The 21,396-nt window shown below is 42.3% G+C and overlaps 1 protein-coding gene across 1 annotated transcript; it reads right to left on the bottom strand.

Annotated features, from left to right (window-relative positions):
* Window positions 1-451: 451 nt before the first annotated feature.
* BCO2 (beta-carotene oxygenase 2) lies at window positions 452-21,134 on the bottom strand. Its single transcript, XM_087763570.1, has 13 exons — window positions 20,941-21,134; window positions 19,198-19,290; window positions 12,973-13,177; window positions 11,662-11,873; window positions 10,027-10,142; window positions 8,011-8,113; window positions 6,673-6,801; window positions 6,370-6,530; window positions 5,638-5,805; window positions 2,997-3,134; window positions 2,092-2,274; window positions 946-1,056; window positions 452-565 (listed from the first exon to the last, which is right to left on the bottom strand). Exons 1-13 carry the CDS (start codon window positions 21,047-21,049, stop codon window positions 452-454), a joined length of 1,842 nt encoding a protein of 613 aa, XP_087619696.1. The 5' UTR covers window positions 21,050-21,134.
* Window positions 21,135-21,396: the final 262 nt, after the last annotated feature.

The raw sequence follows: 21,396 nt of genomic DNA, 5'->3' as shown, positions 1-21,396 counted from the left end.
GTGTGAAATTATGTCCCTTCATTGGGCCTACATGTTACTAGTTGGTTTTACTCCTCTCTTCTGCTTTACGCATTTCAGCCAAAGTCACTGCCCAAAGCACCTCTCTTCCCTTCAGAGCACATTGCTACCAAAGGAAGGTAATGATCATCTTAGTTTCCACTTTCTCCCTTGCAAGCCTTATGCATGGCAGTCTTTGTGAACTGCTGCTAACTGGCCTATCAAGATAGTCAGAAAATTAAGATAAAGCAGTGGGCTGAGTGAAGGGGCTTCTGCCTTCCTGAGACCCTTTGCTGTATATTGTTAGGAATACAGCAGGAACTCAGAGGTTATGATACAGAAAAAGCAGTTCCTTCAACCAGGGCATAATGCGAAGGTGGGAGGTAAAAGAAAGCAGAGGTTCCTTTCTGAGCCTGACCTGGCCCTGAGTTATGGGAGGTGACAAGGTCTTCAGTCAGTGGGAAGTAAAGATGCCATGGAATCCATAAGGCATTTGCACTGCGACTTCTGCTCGCCCCAATTCTCTGAAGGTCTCTGCATCCAAGACAAGCAGAAAAGCACTTTGGTTCTGCAGGATGAAAAGAAAGCCAGAATGAATGCCCAGGCTGAACTTCATTCCACTGTCCAACCCACTACATCTGTCACCCACAAGGGAGCCCAAATGTACAGCCAGGCCATATGGTCAGGTACAACCAGGCCATATAGACTAAACCTGTAAGACAGTTGGCCAGGAGCACTGATAGTCACAGATGCCACTCAAGAAACATTGACATTCCAAGGTACCTTCCTACTTGAAGTTTGCCTGGCTGTGCTTGGCAGTTGCAGAGGCACACACCTTGGGGACCATGGTGCTAGAGCTATCTGCCAGAGACCCTCAAATTCAGTTTTGTGGTTTAGAAAGTATACCTAGTACTATGTGACTTTGATGCACTCGTAGCAATAAGTTACCTCAATGGGGGAGATCACAACAGACAAGATGACTCCACTGTCTTCTGCCATGGCATTAGGCACTGGCACAAACACAGGCTCTGATGGGTAGGATCCATCCTCCTGCCAAATCTAGCAAGCAGAGTAACATATGAATGTGTTTCATTAATACTTGTCTACTACAGTTAGCAGAGTTGCAAGTTGGAGTGCTCACAAAGATACCCAGACATACTCTGTGCTCCAGGAAACCTATAGTTCAACCTTTTAATTAATTCTTTTGATTCCAGTAGTATGATGGTACCAGTGTTGTGACAGCATGCCCATTGTGCCAGCCATCATGCAAACAGGCAGTAAAAAGGATTCCTATTACTCATTTCACCCAATAGTTTGCACTGGCACAGGTATAAGATATAAGTTCAGAAAACACCACCATCCTTGCTGGCACAGCCACCTTCACACACCCTAGTGCAGATCACGTTATGCCCAGGCAATGCGGAGAAAGAGGTGCCATGCCAGCAGAGAGGAGATCTATCACCATCACCACCTGAGGACATAGCTGCTGCTCCTATCGCAGGCAGAGCCATAGCACCCCAATGCTGTGCTGAAGGAGGGCATTCTTACTGCAAAATGAGTATCTGGAGCAGAACAATTAAAATTGGTGTCTCTTTCTGAGGATTTCTAACTCTCTCTAGCCTCCGGGAAAGTCTCTGATTAATAAGCATTTAACACTTTGGAGATCATTATTCCCTGCTTAAGGGATACACAGGAAAAATTCCAGCTTGTGTTTGCAGTTGGAAATATCCTAAACCTTGTTTCTTGCCCGAGTCATAAATACTTCCACAATTTTTCTCCAACTGCCTATGCTACTTGGGTTCTGTACTGCCTGTTGAGAGATGACTCTTCTTTGGCCTGGAAGACACATGCATACTTTATCCAACCCATTCTGTTCTGTCATCTGTCTAGGAACCTGGAGTGACATCCTCTCCTCTTTGGTAAGTGTGTCACATTCATAAGGTGCTAGGTAAGAGATGAAATTAGGAATCTCATCTCAGACCTATTTGAATGAAGACCCCTAAAGAGTAAAGTGACTAGTAAATGACATATCTTCAAGGCCAGTTGAGTGGAATGACTCCCATTGCTGAAAAAGATCATCTCACTGCACCTCACCTTGAAATTCTTTGTCTCCACATCAACCTTGATCAAGGAATCTCCAACCAAATGCCGAAAACCACATCCATAGAAGTAGCGGTACCTCCTACCATTGTACTGAGAGTAGTTGATCTGGGGGAACTCCAAGCCCCCAACCTTTTCAAAGCCCTCAGGGTGGAGATTTTCATGTGTGCACCAGACCTAGAAGAGGTATACATTACATGAGTGTCAGTTTAGTTTTGACTGGACAGAAGATCTGACTGGTCCCACCAACCCACTGCACAATCATTGTGGAGAAGAAATGTTTAAAAGATGAGCCTGACATTGCACTGAGGCAGGTGGAAGCACCAATTCCATCTCCCTTATCTGTTTTACCCAAAGAACTGACTCATCATCTCAGACCTTGGAAACCTCAAGGAAAACCTGTTCTGATGTGAAAAACAGGAGCAAGTCCACGTAGTCCTGCACTCCTAGCTCAGAAAATCCCAGGTCCAGCGCTCAGCAATCTGATGTACAAAGTACACACAGAGATGGCTCCGCTCATAGTGGACAACACATGTTCTATACCACCGAATGCCACCCTGTAGGGCTGTTCAGCGCTGGAAGCAAAGAACAGTTCTGTACCCAGGTGAAAGCACGGAGGATTTTGTCAATGAAGAAGCTGAAGTTTGGCCAATTATTGTAAAGGCTCATAATCCACTTGAGCATTTTTGGTAAGTCACAATCTGTCTTTGCTCTCTCATTTAAGGCAACATGGTAGTCTTTGTACTAAAATACTAAGTCCCGTCTTAGTAATGACCAAACCTTGCTTGCTTGCTTCCTTGGTGGACAAGATCTGAGAAGGTAATAGCACAGCATTGATAACTGTTGCACGCAATCTCACCACAGCCATAAATGCAGTTATATAAGTCTTTAATATATACCTTGCCATCTGCATCTTTCACAGCCCTTGCCAATGTATAAGACAGAGGGTTCAGATTCTTCCCCGCAGGTGTGTCTGAATTCACATTCAGTGGGAGAACAAAGCGACGAGGGAAAGCTCGAGATATTGAGGCATAAATCTATTACAGAGACAGAAGGTTACAGTGATGGAGAGACGACAGTGGCATTTCAGGCTAAGTGCCATTTTGGGTAACAATTCTCAAGTTTTAGACATTCCTCCCATCCCGAAATCTTCTTCTTTCTGTTATGTGTTTTACCAAGTTCTGGTAAGGGCTCTGCTTGTTCCAGTACTTTACAGTAGAAAACAAAAAGACAACCAATTAAACGGGTCAGCATTGCTTTCACAGTAACTAATGCTGAGTTGGGTATGCAAATCACTCAGTTATCCTCCAAATCCACCACTGGGACATATGCTGCGCTATATTTTATTCAGTTAGAACAGACTTGTATTGATCCTTTTTACAGCCTGTCCACATATGCCCCACTGACTGTGTGACTTAGGCCTTTCTTGCCCAACCAAGATCATGAGCTAACAGGGGGATTACAGAAAATGGGACCTCCATAGCACTGAGCAAGCAGAGGGGATACCCCTGCTGGAAACCCACCCTCTCCAGCCCTATTGGTGATTAGTGGCAATCCCAGTTGGGAAGCCTGAGGCTGAACAAAGCACTGAGAAACTTCCACATTATTTTAAATAATATGAACAATGCAGAGAACAAGAACTTTATAAGTATCTAAGCTGCATGTAGTTACAAAGCTTCAGAAGAAAAAATGCTTGTCTGTCTCAGATCATCTGTGGGATGACAGCATGATACAGACACCGACCATACTGCTTGCTGTTAATCTTGGAGAGTAAATGTTGGCTCTCTGTGAAATTAATGGAAGGAGGGTCTTGTCCAGAGGATGACTGGAAATATCTGACTAAATGCTCTACATCAGTCTCTGGAGGAGCCTCCCTCTCCCCTGGATGATAAGGCGAGCAGGAGGAGACTACTGTACCTCAGTTCAATGCCTGAAGTTAGCCCACATGATTTTCTTCTTCCCTTCTTAGGTACACATATACTTCATGTTTGCGAAGCCTAGGGTAGTGGTGGATTTACTTGGGGAGCAAAGGGGAGAGCAAACTAGCAGCCCCCATTATGCAGACATTCAGCAGGTTGCATGAGAGGCATAATTCCACCATTGCCACTAAAGTTTTGTTTAAGCCAAGTTTAGAACCCATAATACTTCCAAATATTAAGCCTTCTACGTAAAATAGGTGGCAAGGACCCTGTTTTGGTGTTTTTCAGTTACTTCAATCTGTAACTGACCAGTTCAACATGAAACTTCACTTTAATCATATGTGCTAATCTTGAAACCCTATTTTCAAAGCTTTTACGTTTTATGTAGCCACAGTAAACTGATTGGTTGAGGAACTCTGCCAGACAAAATATGGTTTAGTCAGCAACCAAGAGCACTAAGCATGATTCGGGGAAAACGGATTAATCATGCTGAGGCATGCCTTAGTCTTTCGGTGCAGCATAAATTTAAGATTCCGTTCTGAAATGACTTGCACTTGTGTGTGTATACAGTTTAATGGCTACGCTACTTGTCAGTTAAAGTATGTGGGTGTTGGAAACACATGCCTAATGTTGACATAAGGACACCTTCAGACAGATCAAATTATAGCTCTTTTGTGCTCAGAGAAGGCTGAACAAAAGCTGGAATCAGCTTGCAAAGCAAATGGTCCTATTAACACTATGCTGTACTTGAATTAATGTTCACCATATCTTTGCAAAAAAAACAACACAGGAAAGCAGAACAAAATGACCCTACAGGGACACAACTATACACTTTTCAGGTCCGAATTGACTTGCTTCTAGACAGCTCAGAACATAGACAGAGGAAGTTCAGATGTGTCTGAACATGTAGAAATGCCTGCCCTTCACCCACAATATGGTGGGTTTCCAATAAACACATCTGCAGTACAAGAAACTGAAAGCACCCCCACTTTTCCAGTGTATGACCTATGCAAAATAATGCCTCTTACGTGGCTTTAAATGGTCCTTTTGACAGAGTTGGACATGAGTGATTTATAAGTACCTGCTGTTGTGAGGTGAATGTGAGGAACAATGTAGGTGTTTCTGTGATGTTTGTGTTTCTGTGATTTACATAATAAAGGCTGGTTTTCTGAAGTAATGCCTTTAAACAACAGGGTTTCTTTTTCTTTTGCCCTTTAAAAGTCATGCAAAAACTTATTTTGCATACTTTCTTGGGGGAAAAGTTTTATTACACAGGGATATGGAAAATAAGCATCATTAAAAACGAGATTTTAAAAGAGAAGTACATTCTGCCAGGCTGATGGAGATCTCTGTCACACACCAGTGTTAAAAGTTTCAAGGAAACACTCCATGGAGATTATCTGCTAAGAGATTTAAAAGGAAAGAAAAATACCAATGTATCAATAGATCATACTTTTAGTTTTTTCATCTAGTCATCGTTCCTTTCCCCAGTTCACATCCTCCCCCTTGTGGTCCTCCATTGTGTTCTCCATTCTACTAACCTGAACCTCGCTTCAGAAGAGTAACTCAACCAGCATGGGGCCCCATCAGATCCCATGCAACACAAATATAGAGATCTTACCTGATCTAGACCTTCCCCACTCCTCCGCAGATTCTGAAGTTTGTAAGTAGCCAGAGTTGTTCCATCATCCTGGCAGCACAGATCAAGGACCACACAGCCATGATCTTCAAAGGCATTGATTTGATGGAAAGTAGCAAAGGGCTTACTGTACCACTGCCCTGGCAGCACCTACAGTGACCATAAGAGAGGCTAAGTTTCCTCTCTAAAGATCCTAGCCACACCTCAAGGAGTTTTCTCTTCTCTCCCCCATTTCATTCCCCACTCATTCCTTGGTATTTGTCTTGTGTCCTTGTGTTACTAAAGAATGGCTGCTTTAAGACAGTAAGTAGGCAAAACCAGATGAAGAAAAGCCAAAATGTAAAGCAGCCCAGGATAGGCCCCTTGCTGTCATGACTCCATCCCTATAGCATCATTCCCAGGTTATGATTGACCTTTTTGTACTCTATAGTACTTGGGAACTGCATTTCAGTCCCTGTGCTGCAGTCTCAGGAGGCCCAAACTGCTTATTTCTGTCTGCTTTTAGGGCTGGCAAAGAAATGAATCAATAGAGAGGAAAATGCATGAAGTAATCCCATTTCTAATAAACCTACAGCCATGCTTATAAAGCCTATATTGCAATAACTTCTGGACTGATCCGTACAGCTGTCTGTGGCTGCTACCCAGCGCTCCTCTTGAGATCTAAGATTCCAGCTAGAGCTGCACAGCTGCTGGAAAGGCCAAAGATCCACCTACCTCTCCAGTATGCTTATTCACCACATGGAAGCGAGTATTGTACTGAGGGTCCCAGCTTATCCCTTCAGAAATGGCTTTCCCACGGAGTTTGGAAGTGATAATCTGCAACATATTCAGCTTGATGGGTTGCTCAATGAAAATGATGTAGTTTTCACTCATTCCTGAAAAGAGAAGGACGGGGATATCATCCGAGTATTAAGCAAATGAGATGATAAAAAATCTCGGGGGCAGAGGACAGTCAACAGCCCTTTCTGCCTCACAGTAGGCTAAATCCACAGAGTTTGAGATAGAAAGTATTCTTACCAAAGCTGTGATAGTAGGAGGGTTTCATCTTATCCATTGGAGCAATGGAGCACAGCACTTTCGCTCCCTCTAATGTGTCACTACAGTTTGACTTTTGTGGAGGAACCTGAATGATATTATACCTAGACCCTGGAAAGGAGAAAGGGTGTTCAACACTGCTGAGATGTGAGACTGTCCACATTCATGAAACCAAATTCAGGCTCTGTTCCCCTCTGTTTCCCCTGAATACTAGGAACCACGGTCATAGCTAAACTGAGCAGAAAAGAAAAAGCCAGTTATCAAGTCAGTAAAACAATCAATTGAGGATTACCTAGCAAAAAAAAAGAAGCTTGAAAGGAAGTAGAAGGATATTCTCAGTCTGGTAGACTGCCATCTAATTTTACTGTCTGCAATGCATTCCTTATGTTAGCTTAGAATATCCTATACTAACAGGATCAGGAAGAAAACCAAGTTCATAGCTTGTGTATCAAGGGAAAGGAAAACTTTGAGCCTTAGTGATGGCTGATGCTCATTTAATAAATCTGAGCATATGGGTGGGAAAGAATGCCACATTTGAATAATAATCCTTAGTTTGGGCTCTCCATCTGAAAACAGCATGTGCTGCAAAGTTAGGCGTTGCTGAAGGCAAAAGGAAATGAAAACAGCAAGAATGATAAATGATCAAAACTGGGCAACTGTTCAGTGAACTGAAACCAGCCTGAGGTATCATAATAAAGGGCAGTGGCTGTCTTCACAGGCCTCAGGCACCTGAAAAAGAAGGCTGTCATGTAACGAACAGTGAATGCTAGCTCTGAGCAGCCACGTCAACGTAACTAGATCCCAACTAGATGTAACGCTCATAGCTTTGGGAAGAAGAAAAATACCCCAGAAAATTCAGCTTTAATGTAAGACAGCCAGGTCATGGTAATAAATTCCACCTTCTCTCCTGTATAAACCCTTATGGTCCTTATCAAAAGCCAATTATTTTAAGTGGAAAACATATGGCTAATTTTCAAATTCTTTGGATGAGGCTTCAACGCTGGATGGGGCTTTAAAAATCATGCTCCTCTTTTCCACCAAAGCTTGGGAGAGGAAGAGGGGAATCTGTTGGATATTCACAGGCCAAAGTCAGAAGCATCTGAAACTAATTGCTGAGAGAAGCCATTTTTATGGCACAGACTGACACCCTGAAATATGATGAAATTGTCTGGTTTGCCATCATTTTGACACAAAGAGAAACAGCAATGTCAAGGCCTCTTTAGACACTGAAGTTTCTTCAACAACTGCTCCTTGAAGCAGCAGCAAGCAGCAGACTGTACACCCTGCCCACAAGCCAGGCCTGTTCATGCTCAGTCTTACCATGTTTCCCATAGGAGTTGCCCATGTTGTATGTTGTCCCATCAGACTCATAATGAGGATGAGCAGTGGCCCCATTCACTGCAACAAATTTGCTCCAGTCTACCTGCAAATGCCAAAGATTTCAGTCAGTATAGAAGTTTCCCGTTGCTCTGCAGCAAGCCACAGTCTTTCTAAATGTTGGTTTTGTGAAAATCTGAGGAAGAATAGCTTGATGATTACGGCCCTAATGTGGAATCTGGACTTAAGCCTTCGTTTTGCTGGCAATCTTCCTGAAATCCTTGAAAATTAATGATGGTGTTTCTCTCTGTGCTAGTCCTACCAGTAAAATGGGACTAATAGCATTAGCCATTTCTCTGGGAGACATGAACATTACTAACGGCAGGAAGTGCTGACACAATGGGAATGTTGCCTATATGAGCATTTTAGCTAGGACCCCATGTAATAACCACAGACAGATGTGCAGGAGGAGACAGTCACTGCCCCAAAAAATCACCAAGTTTTTTGAAAGAACCCATAGCTAATTGACAGTGAGTGTTTACTCTCCTCACAGAGGAAACAGTTTGGCTTCACTGTCTACAGCTAGGAGGAACAGTTAGGGCAAAGGTACAATTGTGAGCAGTGTTAATGTGCATTCCTCGTTCCTGGGCTAGGGTGTGGTTTGGTCTCAGACAGTGGAGGGGATATGGTGGGAAGAAAGTCTGAAGGAAAAGTTGGAGGAAGATCAATTGAAACATTAAAGCATAGAAGATACGCTTCTTTTGCAAAAGTTTAAAAAATGGCTTTCAAATATCCAACCGAGACCTTTTGGAAGGTCCCAGTAGAAAAGAGTACCACACCACTGGAAGCTTAGAAAACCATGTCCTTTTAAGGCATCTCAAATTGGAGAGTTTATATGTCATCCCTTCCATTTCTTCACTTAGCCAAAAAATACCAGTCTGCATCTAAAAAGCAGCTTAAGGGGATTTTTTTTTAATGCAAGATGGATCAGCAGAGCTGAACATTCTGAACTAAAAATACCCATGCATCTTTTCACCACTGCACTACGGTTTACAAAACAGATAAAATAGCAAATCATCAAACTCTCCATTTCAATATGCAAGTAGCACGCTATATACTTCATAAACAGAGTTTCTTTATGACTCACAACTGATCCTGCAGGGAGGGAGGGACTCCTGGAATGCCACCCTCAAGACCTGAGGATGTGCTGAGCCTGGTATTTTGTGGTATTAAATGGTCTGTGGTAACATACAGGCACAGTAGTTAATACTGCCTCAGGAATGGTAGAATCCTTCCTCGGTCCTTCTCACAGTTGTTCAGCCCAGCAAATACCCAAATCCCCTCTGAGGGTGCAGGCAGGGGGACACATAGCTTACGCTGTCATTTCACAAGCCATATTCTTCCCTCAAATACAGCCACACTGCTGTGAGACAATGCACAGAACATATGGGACGACTTCTACTCTGACTTTTTGGTCATTTGCTAGCATGGGAGAAAATAAAGTGGCAGCTGAACTTTGACTTGACTTTACATTGACTTCACCATCCATTTGCCACAGAGGTTTTAGTCAAGACTTTGAAGGGCCGTTTTGGAGTGTTAAAGCCGGGGCTGTAAGAAGGAGATAAAGGGAACAGATAGGAAGAATGAAGAGACAGGGCAAGAATACAGTTCTGAGATCAGTGATGTTAATTTCTTCCTGTATGTACAGACAAGTCCAGACAAGTAGTGAGTGTACTGGAAGAATGCCAGCTGTACCCAAACGGAAATGAGTCTATATCCGTCTCTCGCCTTGCTTGCTACAGAGGGCAGTGACTGAATCTTCGCTCATGAGAGCTGCCTTATTGCTAAGTAGATTTTTCAAGGACTCGAGCACACCACGAAGGGATGCTTATGGTTATGGCCCAGAGCTGCACTGATCTTTTCTTTTGGAATCTGGGTTCCCCCTCGCTGCTCTTAGAAACAGCAAGGAGTGATTCTCCCGTACCATAAGCTAATACCCCTTATTCCACCTGCCCACACCTTTTCCTTTGTTTCAAGCGTTTCTGGGTCCACTTTGTACATGAAGATGTTCTCATTGCTGACATAATAGTCTCCTTTATACACAACGTAGTTCACACTGGCATTGTCACTCGGTTCTGAAACGAAATCCAGGAGTTGTAAACAGCTCTGTTTAAGCTCACATCACATTATGGCAAGTTAGACATGTTTAAAAAAATAAACCCATTTCAAATGACACTAATCTCTCTGTGATTGATTAGAAATATCTCACTAATCTACAAAGGCACTCAGGAAACTGTCGGCACAGGTGAGTTCAGGATAAAAGGACAAGGACTGGTTCCTGTGGAAATCATTGCAGTGAAGCCAAGATAATCTTCATACTTCCATATGCCCTTTGTTTCTGACCTCTTATTCCTTCATACCCTTCTCCCTTTCCTCCCTAGCCAAAGTCCTCTTCTCTTCTTTGACAGCCATATGAAGACTGCCATATTTGATTTACAGCATTGGAAACAAGAGAGGCAAGACTTGAAGCTACAACTTGGCCTGAGGGGAGGGCAAAGATGCTATTTGTGTGACAGGTCTTGGATAGGGAATGCTTCTTCTTCCCTATTCTCTTCCTCTTTAAAACTGTAGTCAGGGAGATGCCTTTTGAGAGCTACATGTGCACAACAGCCAGAGCTGTTCTTGCTACTCCTAGGGGAGCTGAGACTCACTAGCCAGGTGGCTGAGAAGAGCTGAGAAAAAAGTGATTCCCCCAATTGAACATTGTGTCTGTGTGGTGAACGTGGAGCCTGAAGCTGGTACAGGAAAAGTCTGGAAGACAGGCCTTCTTGTAGTAAGGAATAGCCTACATGTGTGTAAAGAGTCAAACAGGCAAGGGTGTGCAGGCACAACCTGCTGGACCTTGGAAAAGAAGATGGGGGATGTAGATAGTTTTGAAATTTACTGAGAGAGCTGGGGTGGGGACTTGGGGAGCTAGGCAGGCCAATGAGTGAAAGTACGAGCACCTTTGAAGAGAACAGATGACATGGCAGGACAGGATCCATCTCCTCGGGGAAGATAAGAAGCAGAAGATGGTCACACACACGAGCAACAAGTTGCAAACTTTAGGTCTGTTCTGGTTTTAGTGGAAAGTGCTTTGCTTGCATTTAAGCCTATTGCTTTCCTGACATACACAGAACCCTATAGGTAATGGTACTTCCATTCCTGTGCAATACCGTCTCTCACCCTACTCATATCATCTCCTGCACCTTAGTACAGGAAGGGAAGGATTAGCCCACTTACCCTACAAGCTTAGCAAGGCAAGGTGTTTTAAGGGCAAAGCTGAGTCTCAGGTAGAACAGCAGATTGTAATGCTCATTATCAGGACTGCACAGGGTGTTCTTTGGGGAAAGATTTCTGTTGGAAATTCGCAACAAACTCTGGAATTGAGTGAGCTGAAGTGGCACTAAAACATTAAACTGAATGTGCCTCTCCCAGCTAAGTCTGACACCAACTTGCATTTTTTGTTGTTGTTGTTGTTTCAAAGGGTCATCTTTTAAGAAAAACATGGGCTCAGAACAGGCCTGCCAGACTTCCTCAAATCTCCCTTTAAACCCAACCACACGTTCCCTAAGAAATCTCAGAACATTTCTTATTTCTTAGAAAACCTCTTACGTGGCATCTCAAAGCGTGACATGAAGCGCCCAAAGACACTCTTGCATGGGTCTGGCATTGCCAGTGTCCCAAATTCTGAGACCACGATGCGGTTGTGCTGGCTGTTAGTCAGGTAGGAATTGCTCTGCAGAAACTTGCTCCTGTATGTCACTGTGCCATTCTCCAACTGGAATTGATGCAACAGGGCCATGCCATCAAACCAATGGTTAAATCTTCAAGAAGAGATAAATAAGAGAACAAGAGTTGGGCACTATATGATGTTCTACTATACTGTTCCCTCTTGCCTTTAGGTTTATTATTGTTTGTAAAAAGCTAATGCCCAGATCCCATGAACACTTAAACATGCATAGCCTTGTGACGAGTCTGGGAAAACATTTGAATTGAGTGAAACAAATCAAGTGTATTTGCAGCTGTGGGACCTGAAGTTAGATGCTGACTTTCAGTGAGATTTGGGCTCCCTATGTTACTTTTGAAAGTGGACCTCAGGGACTTCTGAAAATGCTATATATAAGCTTTTGGGGGAAACAATCTATACTGGTAAACCGATCACTCTGCAGACGTCTGCATAGGGAGCAGAAATTGTGCTTTACTGTACAACAAGAATAGAAATTATTACTGAAAGCCCAACCGCACAAGAAGGAGCCTTTAGCTCTCAGCTCTTTGCAGGATGCTGTTCTCTCTGAAATGCGAAATCTCTGAGACTTTGAGAAAACCTTATGGTCTATCTCTGGAAATATGATAAGACGATCACCTTTGGGCAGTTGGTGACATCAGCTTTGTTGGAAGAAGAGCTAGGTTTGTCAATTAGCTAGAATGACAGATTCCAAGCCAAAGGCAGTAGTTGCCTTCTTGAAATATTTTAATATATTATTTTTAAAATGAGGTGGATTTGCTTCTAAAGCAACTCACACAATTTAGCGCAATCAACTTTACAAATCCTGCCCCAGATTTCAGAGTGCTCGTGGGGTGGACTTTTGTTAATGACAAAGGACTAGGAGTGTGGATGTTTTAATCCCTGGCTCTGTTCCCTCATTATATCATTCTGAGTAGGTCACAGCCTCTCTGTGACTCAGCGTCTCCAACCTTAATAAGTTAACCATGCTCCTATTTTCAGAGAGCCCACTGGGAGTTTCCAGATGAGGGAGCAACTGTTCTTAAAAGAATGATAACATAAGCATTTCTTCCTTGCCTTACTCAAAAAGAAACTACAAGGTGCTCCAAACAGTGGTGAGTCATTTGCAGGGGTCCCCTTTAGGTTTAGGCAGAGCTCAGGCCACAATCATTTGACAAACTCACCAAACCTGGACTTACTTCTCCTCACCAAACTCAAACTTCCCAGGACCATTCCTCAGAAGATTGCCATTAATCCATTTGGGAATATGTCCTTTGATCTTCGCTGGGATGGGCTGAGGGGTCTCCTCTACCGTCTGCATTAAGGGTGAGATGCATTGCAAACCCTTGGGGCTGTGGAAGGTGATTTGCTCTTTTGATGGGCTGGGCAGGAAATTCTTTAAACCTACAAAGAAAACAGTGACAACAAAAAGCAGGTAGCTAAGATTTTCACTTGGATAAACAGACAATTGCTAGAGCTTGAGATTGGATGTCTAGGAGAATAGTATTCAACATTCTGCAAGCAGCCAAGCTGTAGTGAATATTCACACTACAGCTGTGCTCCCATAATACCCCACGCATCCACAGGGAGCTGAAAATCCAGTGGATTTAACTCTACTGTAGTTAATCCATTAGAGACACCTGTTCTGCAGTCCAAAGGAGGCAATAAAATACATGATGATAGGAAAGAAGAGAACTTTTCTTTTAATTAGAGAAGCTTATAGTTGCAATTTATTTCAAAAAGTAACTGGGAACAAGTAGCATATGGATATTTATTATAAGAACCTATGAGGTTGCAAAAAGAAATCTGTTCCAAGTTGGGACGATACACAGGGTAATGTTGAGAGGGAGCCCTAAAAATAATCTCCCAGTGATTTCTGACAAGCAGTCTGCTGAAGAAAGTGACAGAAAAGAGCTAGTCTGACTGTTGCAGATCAAAGCCACAAGCAGAACAATGTAATTAGGCACCTCGTAAAGCAGTGCATGTTGGCTTTAGAGGACGATGTTGCCAAAAGCAGGGCAGAGCTGGGCACACCTCAGATAGAAAAACCGCATTCTATAACACCCTCTAACTCCACCTTGGTATCACTATAACGGGTGAGTTAAAGAGACAGAAGAAACTGTACATACTGGGACATTTTCCCAGGACTTGTAATCTAATCAGCCATCACCCAAGGTGTTTTCAAACATAAAGCGCAGTGCAGAAAAACAACACAGAACACATTAGAGAGAGATCGTGATACTTAAGCAGGATATGCTGCTGGCTTTTTTACTTTTGCTGCATTTGAAATCTTCCTAAGGCCTTTCTGCTGTTCAGTCACTAATGTTTGGCCTTTAATCTTTATAGCCATATTGATTATTGATTCTTCTGTAGGCCCAGATTTTCTCCCTTTTTGTTTGCAAAGTAAGAAAAGTTTTTTGTAAAGTCCTTGACTGAAAAAGCTTTTGCAGTAAAGCATAGACAGGAAAGGAAAACCAATACAGCATGGAGCAAGCTGAACACAGAGGACAGGGACAAGCACTGTCCATTGCTTTGAGGTTTGGAGCACTGCAATTAAAGATCTGGTTCATTTCAACTTCATGCTATCAGATTGGATGCGAGGATCGCTGCGAATGGCCTCTAGCCTGCGCTATGCCATCACACACACCCCCCCCCCCCCCCGTGCTTATGGTCACTGCTGCTTATGGATGAAGTCACCAATGCAGCAACGTACAATTTAACAAGAAGTGGTATCCAGGTCGAATCGCAGTCAGTGCTGCCTCAGACGCCTCTGGCTAGGACTTAATCTGAGCTGGGTTTAACCAAGGGTTTCTGAAAAATTGTGCTATAAGGCTGCTCACAGTAAGCAGCAGCATTTTTTGCAGCTAAAGCTAATGCATGGCTTTCCTAATGCTGACCATTTCACAGTGAAGAAATTCCTTTTAACTTGAATAGTCAGCCAAAATTCAGGGTCTCCCAGCTTGGGAGTTTAGGGGAGGGGATGTATAGTGGTATTAGGTTCCTTCAAAACAATGTGCTACTTTTAACAAAACTGTACAACATCCTCTACTGAATTAAAAAAAAAAAAAAAAAAAAAACAAAAAAACAAAAAACAGTTTTTCTGTCCGTAGTACAAAGGCTCTTCTAGAAAAAGAAAAAGAAAGCAGCTTACTAGGAAGAACATCCCACAGAACAGCCCAGAGGACTCCTCTAAATTCAGGCAAGCCATAGCTTCTTACACAAATGTTATGAACGCGATGTTAAAGAACCCAAAGTTCTTGGAGTATAGGTTGCCATGTTTTCACTACCCTGCATATGGAGGACTCTGCTAAGTTGGCATTATTTGAAATACAGTAGACCAGAAGGTCATAGGCTATTGAAAGGTGTACAGGTCAGTTCTCAAACTCACCAGTACTCTCTGATTTCAAAAAGCTCAAAAAGCAATCATTGGCTTTTCTGCTTACACAGAGAAAAAAAAAAAAAAAAAAAACAAAACCCAAACAAACCAAAAAACCTCCACCCCCCAAAAAAAATGGAAGTCAGGAAGAACACAAATGAAACTGAGCTGAAATACATTTATAGGACAGGACAAAACAGATTAAACAGATTTACCTGGTAAGTAAAAAAGCAATAGCAGAAAAGGATAATTTCTGATGGAGCCTCTTGTTTGAATGCAGTTATCCCCCTTATTAGGCATAGTAATAGGACAAAAGCGTCAAAAAAGCATGAACTGATTGGAATGCTGTGTGCTAACAGCACAGAGTTAGTTATTGGCTCCAGTAGCCTGGCTTGCAAAGCCTCATCAACACAAGGATTGTTTTAGCAATCCATTTAGCTGCAGAGGTGGATTTACCTAGAAAGTACACAGGCTGTTGCCTTCCCTCCCAATGCTATCACCTCCTCATCTATCACAGGCTTCATGTCCACAGATCAGTGGAGTTGCTTTGCTACGCTGCTCTATCCTCACCGTAAGACCATTGAGCCCTGAACTAAACTAGAATTGATGAAGATTTAGGTGTAAGTGGAACACTAATAGAAATGGACTGCATGGCATACAGAAATCTATTCCTGAACCAGGTCTAGTACAGACAAGAGCACGTACTAAACAGAACCCACACTGATACTGAACTTCATTCTGATTTTTTGATGTAGCACTTTGTTCTGGTTATACTAGTCACTTTCACCACTGCTTCTTCTAGCCTACGTTCTTTAATCCAGGTGATTAAGTGAAGCTGCTGCACAATTTACCTGTGAGCCTCTGAAACCATGTGTTCACATCTACAGAGGAAATTTGCTGTTTCATACAGGAGAATATTTGCAAAAGAACTGAGTTGACAGACAGCATTTTTCTAAGCTTGCTTCTTCAAAACAGCCACAGACAGAATAGGTGTTAGGCATGCAGGAAGGTAAATTGCAAGATCCCTTCAATGAGTTCTCTGGCTTGCCAATCCTCAAATCCTTCTTTAGATCTCTAATATGGTAAGTCAGCTAGATAAAGAATTCAGGCTACAGGGCTAAAGCAATTAACCTCAAACCGGCAACATCCTCTCCCTCTTAAAATTCAATTAAGTTCTGATTAAATCCTATATGAAGCACTCAATCTGATCCCAATACTACTGCTTCAGAGTATTTCCTTAGACATAAGGAAGTAAAGGCTTTTCACATCAAATAACACCTGGCAGGTTTAGTGACTGCTATCAGTATTTGCAGAAATGCAGCTTTAGTAGGCCAAGCTAAAGTTTGTAAAGATGTAAAATATGCAGAAAAATGAGAGCAACATGTCCCTAAGGAGACATTTTTGCATTCAAGCAGAAACAAAGATGGCATGACCAAGGATGGCACTAGGCAGAAACTTCCTGGAGAGCAGCGTAATTACATACAGGAATTTAGAAAGACAAACTTCAGAAAAGAGCCTGAACAGGACTGGAAAGGACCTTGTGGGTCATCTCCTCCCAACTGCTGTCCCGGAAAGTCATATATATGCTCTCTGTCTTAAAAGTGGCTATGTTTCCTGGCACTTATCCCCTCTTTGGAAGACTGCTTATTGCCCAGATGATTAGAAAAATCCTTTGAATTTACAGAAGGACTTTATTCATAGGACAGTTTGTCCCCCTTGTTCTTATGTCAGCACTGTTATGTGGCTTTGGTAGTTCTCCCTCTCTTGTGTTTACCACATGTTGTATTTAGAGTGAGCAATCATATCACTTCCTAAGCTAAGCAAGCCAATTCTTTTCGTTTTCCTTCTCCTGTGATAACCTTGCCATTCACATGACCATCTTAGCAATCCTTCCTTAGGATTAGAATTAGTTAGAATTCATCTAGTTACAATTCATTTCAAGACATAGTCTAGAAAGTGTCTGAGAACAGGCTATATACAACAAGAATGTGTAAATTAATACCCTGTCCTATCAGATCAGAGAGAAAGAAACAAGCATAGCAAGATAATATACTATCTTTCCTTCTGGGAACCACTCAAATGAGCTGAAGATCCTGACAGTAATGCATGCAAAATGTAAGCAAATCATGATACCCAGATGAGTCAAAACAGAAGTTTTCAGAAACATGGCAAGTCGCTCTAGGACAATTTTGAGAAGGAGGGGAGGGGTGCAAAAAAAAAAAGGCAAGTTTGCTCTGGTGAGTTTGTTCTGAAGAGATTCAGGACAAGAAACAGAAGACAACAATAAGCCATGACCTCCTCTAAACTTGGCACAACACAAAAAAATGTGTCTTTTACTTGCATTACACGAACAGCCTCAGTATTGCACATCATTAGTCTGGCCTGGAAACAAGATGTTGTCGCAGGACTCCCTAGTGATTGTTATCTACAAAGCAATGCAGCATTTAAGAAACACAAGGGTGGTTGGGTGAGTCTGGTCAGATGGGTTCTTTGCAGACACTTGATACAACCTGCCCCTTTTTTTCTTTTTTTAAGGAATCATTACCTGTGCAACGTACTGAGATTTGATCTGTAGCAGCAGCAGTAAACAACACAGGCTAATCAGCACATGGAGCTAAGACCAGAAGGGCCTAGTGCAACTCATTCCCCCCTGTCAGCACAGGAAAGGCTTGCATTCATTCAAAAAAAATCAAGCTGCTGCAATACATATGCAGGACAGTACAATACAGAATAAACACATCAAAGGAAATAATTTTGTTGCTAATCTGTGAGTGACCATAGCTGTGTTTAAAAAAACCCACCGCAGCTGCACATCCTACACTTCTTCCCTATTAAAAAAAAGGATAAATCTGAATTAAGTCTACCCTCCAAATTTAATCATAGTTTAATACTAAAATCCATTACATTTATCTGCACCTACTCTGAAACGCACTGAGCAGATGGAACACAAACACTTCCTACTTGAATGCACTGTTCGTGAGCAATTGTAGTAATGGTGTATCACCTTCAGATAAGAGCTCAGTCATAAAGCTCGACTTATTGTAACATCTAGCTACCTAGGAAGACTTCAATCTCTGCAAAAGACAGAAGACACACTGTTTTTTAATGTTCAGCAATGTGTAGATAAAATTAAATACTGATTCCGCTCTACTGTTGTGATTACACTCCAAAACGGAAGAACTTGAATAAGCAATAAAACAAAGGCACTACAGTCCCAATGGGGCTTACTGTATTTGCTTGAGCATAATACCTGAAAATCAGCACAAGATTACAACCTGCCGTCTCAAAAATCTCATTTCTGGACTGTAATTTCCGTTTTACCACAAAACTTCAAAAATAGGCTTAAGATCTAAACTTCCTTTGGCACATCAGAGCAGAGGCAGTGCCAAATACAGCATTGTAATTTTTCCTCAAATCTTTTCTAAAGAATCCTTTCTGCTTTGGGTAAGGCAGCAATGAATCAGACATGAAATTCTACTTAAACAGCAATGGGTGGGGCAAAAAATCTTAACAATGAATGGAGGAAAACAGAAGCCATTTGCTAGCCATTAAATTGAAATCACACTGGATATAGCCAATCCACTTTGACTTTAACCTGTGCATTCAAATCCAAGGCACAGGGACCACCAACATTTGTCTCCACATGCAACTGCACAGTCTAATTGCTTGACTCAGAAGGACATTCGGGACCAGACTTAAGGGTGGACATCAGTGAACAGAATGCTCACAGTCGGTGTTCTTCAAGCAGGGAGAGTGAAGCAAGAATCCTGTTTTCCCTGAGGATTCAAGCAAATTCAGAATAACCATACAGCAGATGTGGAAATCCTCTGGCACAAGATACGGGCCACAATATGGTCCCTGAAAATCAGAGATTGGAACAACAGGGCAAGCAAACCAGCTTTCCCCATCTCCCCACCCCGAACTGAAGTTGCTGTAGCTATTGATTTCTGCCATCCAGACTCGAGCCTTTACCCTCCGCCTTCACTAGGGTTGAACCCCTCAGCTCACCTGAGTGTCGCGCACTGATTTCTGAAGTTGTTGCACTTGCCTTGTGTCTGCTGGGAAGTCCCCGTACTTGACTCCTTGTTCCATCTAGCTTGTTGATTTCCCATTGTCAGGGGCTCAGCCACCCACTTCCTTGCTAACAGGCAAAGCAGCAAAGGAGGACACAAAAGAAGTGACAGAAAACACAGGAAAAAAGAAATGGAGAAAAGCAGTGGAGAAAGGCTTGTCAAAGGGAGGTAGGGGAGAAAAGCAACTGTGAACTGTGCATACTCTTGCATATGAAATATCTGTTGATTTCCCAAAGACACCTTTAGAAATAGATGCTACAATTTGAGGGTGGTTTTTTGCTGACATGAAGAAAGTGTAATTTATTTGTTAAATATTGATTTACACAATCAAGTCCTTGGAACACTTATCCTAAAAAGGCACAATGAACAACTGGTGCTAGGAAAATGTTGCCAGTGTCACAAGAAACCTTTCAGATGGAATACATTTTAGTCACACTTTTTTTCTTTTATTATCACTGTTTCACTCAAATGCCTGAACAAATAATAGAGGGGTTTCTTTTTCATGATTCAGCATTCTCACCTTTTAGCTAAATTGAGACAATTCTATATCAGCAACCTTTTTTAAGAAGACCTTAGTAAAAGTCAGGGAAAATCCATAATTTTCAAACAGATACAGAAAATGAGGCAAGGAAATTTGCAGACTTTTCATGTCAGTCAAGTAATCAAGACAAGAAACACAGCTCTTTATGTTCCTATGCAGTTCAGCTTCAAAGAATAACGAAAGAGGTAGAGTGCAAGACAATTTATATTTAGCAGAAAGCCACAGTTTAAACAAGATTATACAGTTGTGGCAATCTGCTAGCAAATCAAAAGAACATAATAAATTTATGCATACAGGCTTTTTTTCCCAGCAGGAAAGTACTTTATCACACCCTGAAATGATAATAACATAGGTTGTTTTATATAACAATCCCAATGCTAGGCTTAATATTCGTCCTTTAGTTTGCATTAATTACTCTGCCTCTGAATTTTCTGTCTTCCATCTCACATACATAGTTGATGACACATGCCTTACACAAACTTAGTAACATGTGCCTTAGTAACAAAAGAAACCTCCTGGACTGTTTCTAAATTTGCACCCATGGATGTGGTCCGGTGGCACAATAAGGCAAGTCTGAGAACCTTTCAGATCTTTGGATACCTCAGAAGCAATTCTTTGGTTCTAAAGGGGAGGAAAACACCACCACCATCAAAAAGCAGAGATTCTGGTGAATTAAGTCATGATCTTTGTTGATTCCTATTTTGTGATAACAGATCTCACTCTTAGACAAAAAAAAAAAAAAAGATGGCTCAAGTTGTGCAACGATGGCACAAATTGCAGATTTTGGTGGTAATACAAAATCCCTTGGGATAGTTTCCCGCTTAATGTCGCTGCTCTAAACAATCCTCTCCCTTTCACAGCCCGCTTACACGTCTCACAGCAGGCTCCCTTGCAGAGAGAATCTGCTGCCTACTGGCTTTCCAGCTCTAAACCATCAGTATCTGCTAGTAATCCGAGGGAATCTGTGCAATATACTTGCCTCTCCTGTTTATCGTTTTAATAAATAACAGAGAATTTCTGGCTTCTAACAAACACTTCAAATCGCTTAGTTCCTAATTCCTGATCAATAGAAATGAAATCGCTCTACCGACCTGTGTCCGCAGCAGCTCTTAACAGCAACAGAAAACCCGTTTCCAAGATGATGGGATGGAAGGATTTGTTTGTTTATGCATTTTACCTGGAATGAATTGCATCAAAGAGCCGAGGAAATGCCACAAATTAGCAAGCAGGAGGCTGATGGCTGACAAATGGATTTTGGAAAACATATTCCGCTTGGAAGAAGGCATCAGATCGGAGATGGTCAGGCAACGGTACAGGTGCCAGGATGATAGAGTGTGCAGCGAGCACTGATGGATCGGTGAGAGAGAGCTGTCTCACATCATCATTTCAGAATAAAAGCCCGGCATGTCTGCCCAAGCAGGATGGGATGAATGAGCCAGCCTGCACTGCACCGCAATCCCCTGCTACAGCCAGGCCAGGCAGTCGCAGGGCATGCAGAGACCTGCTGCCCACCTGAGCAGGTCAGCAGCCCTCAGAACCTCTCAGCAGCTGTGCCAGGTGAGTTGCTGAAATGCCAAGGCAGTTAAAACATACATTACCACTGGTAGAAAAAGGGCTTTATCACTATTTGCCA

The sequence above is a fragment of the Nipponia nippon genome, unplaced genomic scaffold, assembly GCF_047370975.1.
Source record: "Nipponia nippon isolate SJK-2023a ecotype South Korea unplaced genomic scaffold, ASM4737097v1 scaffold_28, whole genome shotgun sequence".
NCBI lineage: Eukaryota > Metazoa > Chordata > Aves > Pelecaniformes > Threskiornithidae > Nipponia > Nipponia nippon.
The sequence above is the reverse complement of the archived record's forward strand: the minus strand, read 5'-3'. Positions and strand labels throughout refer to the sequence as shown.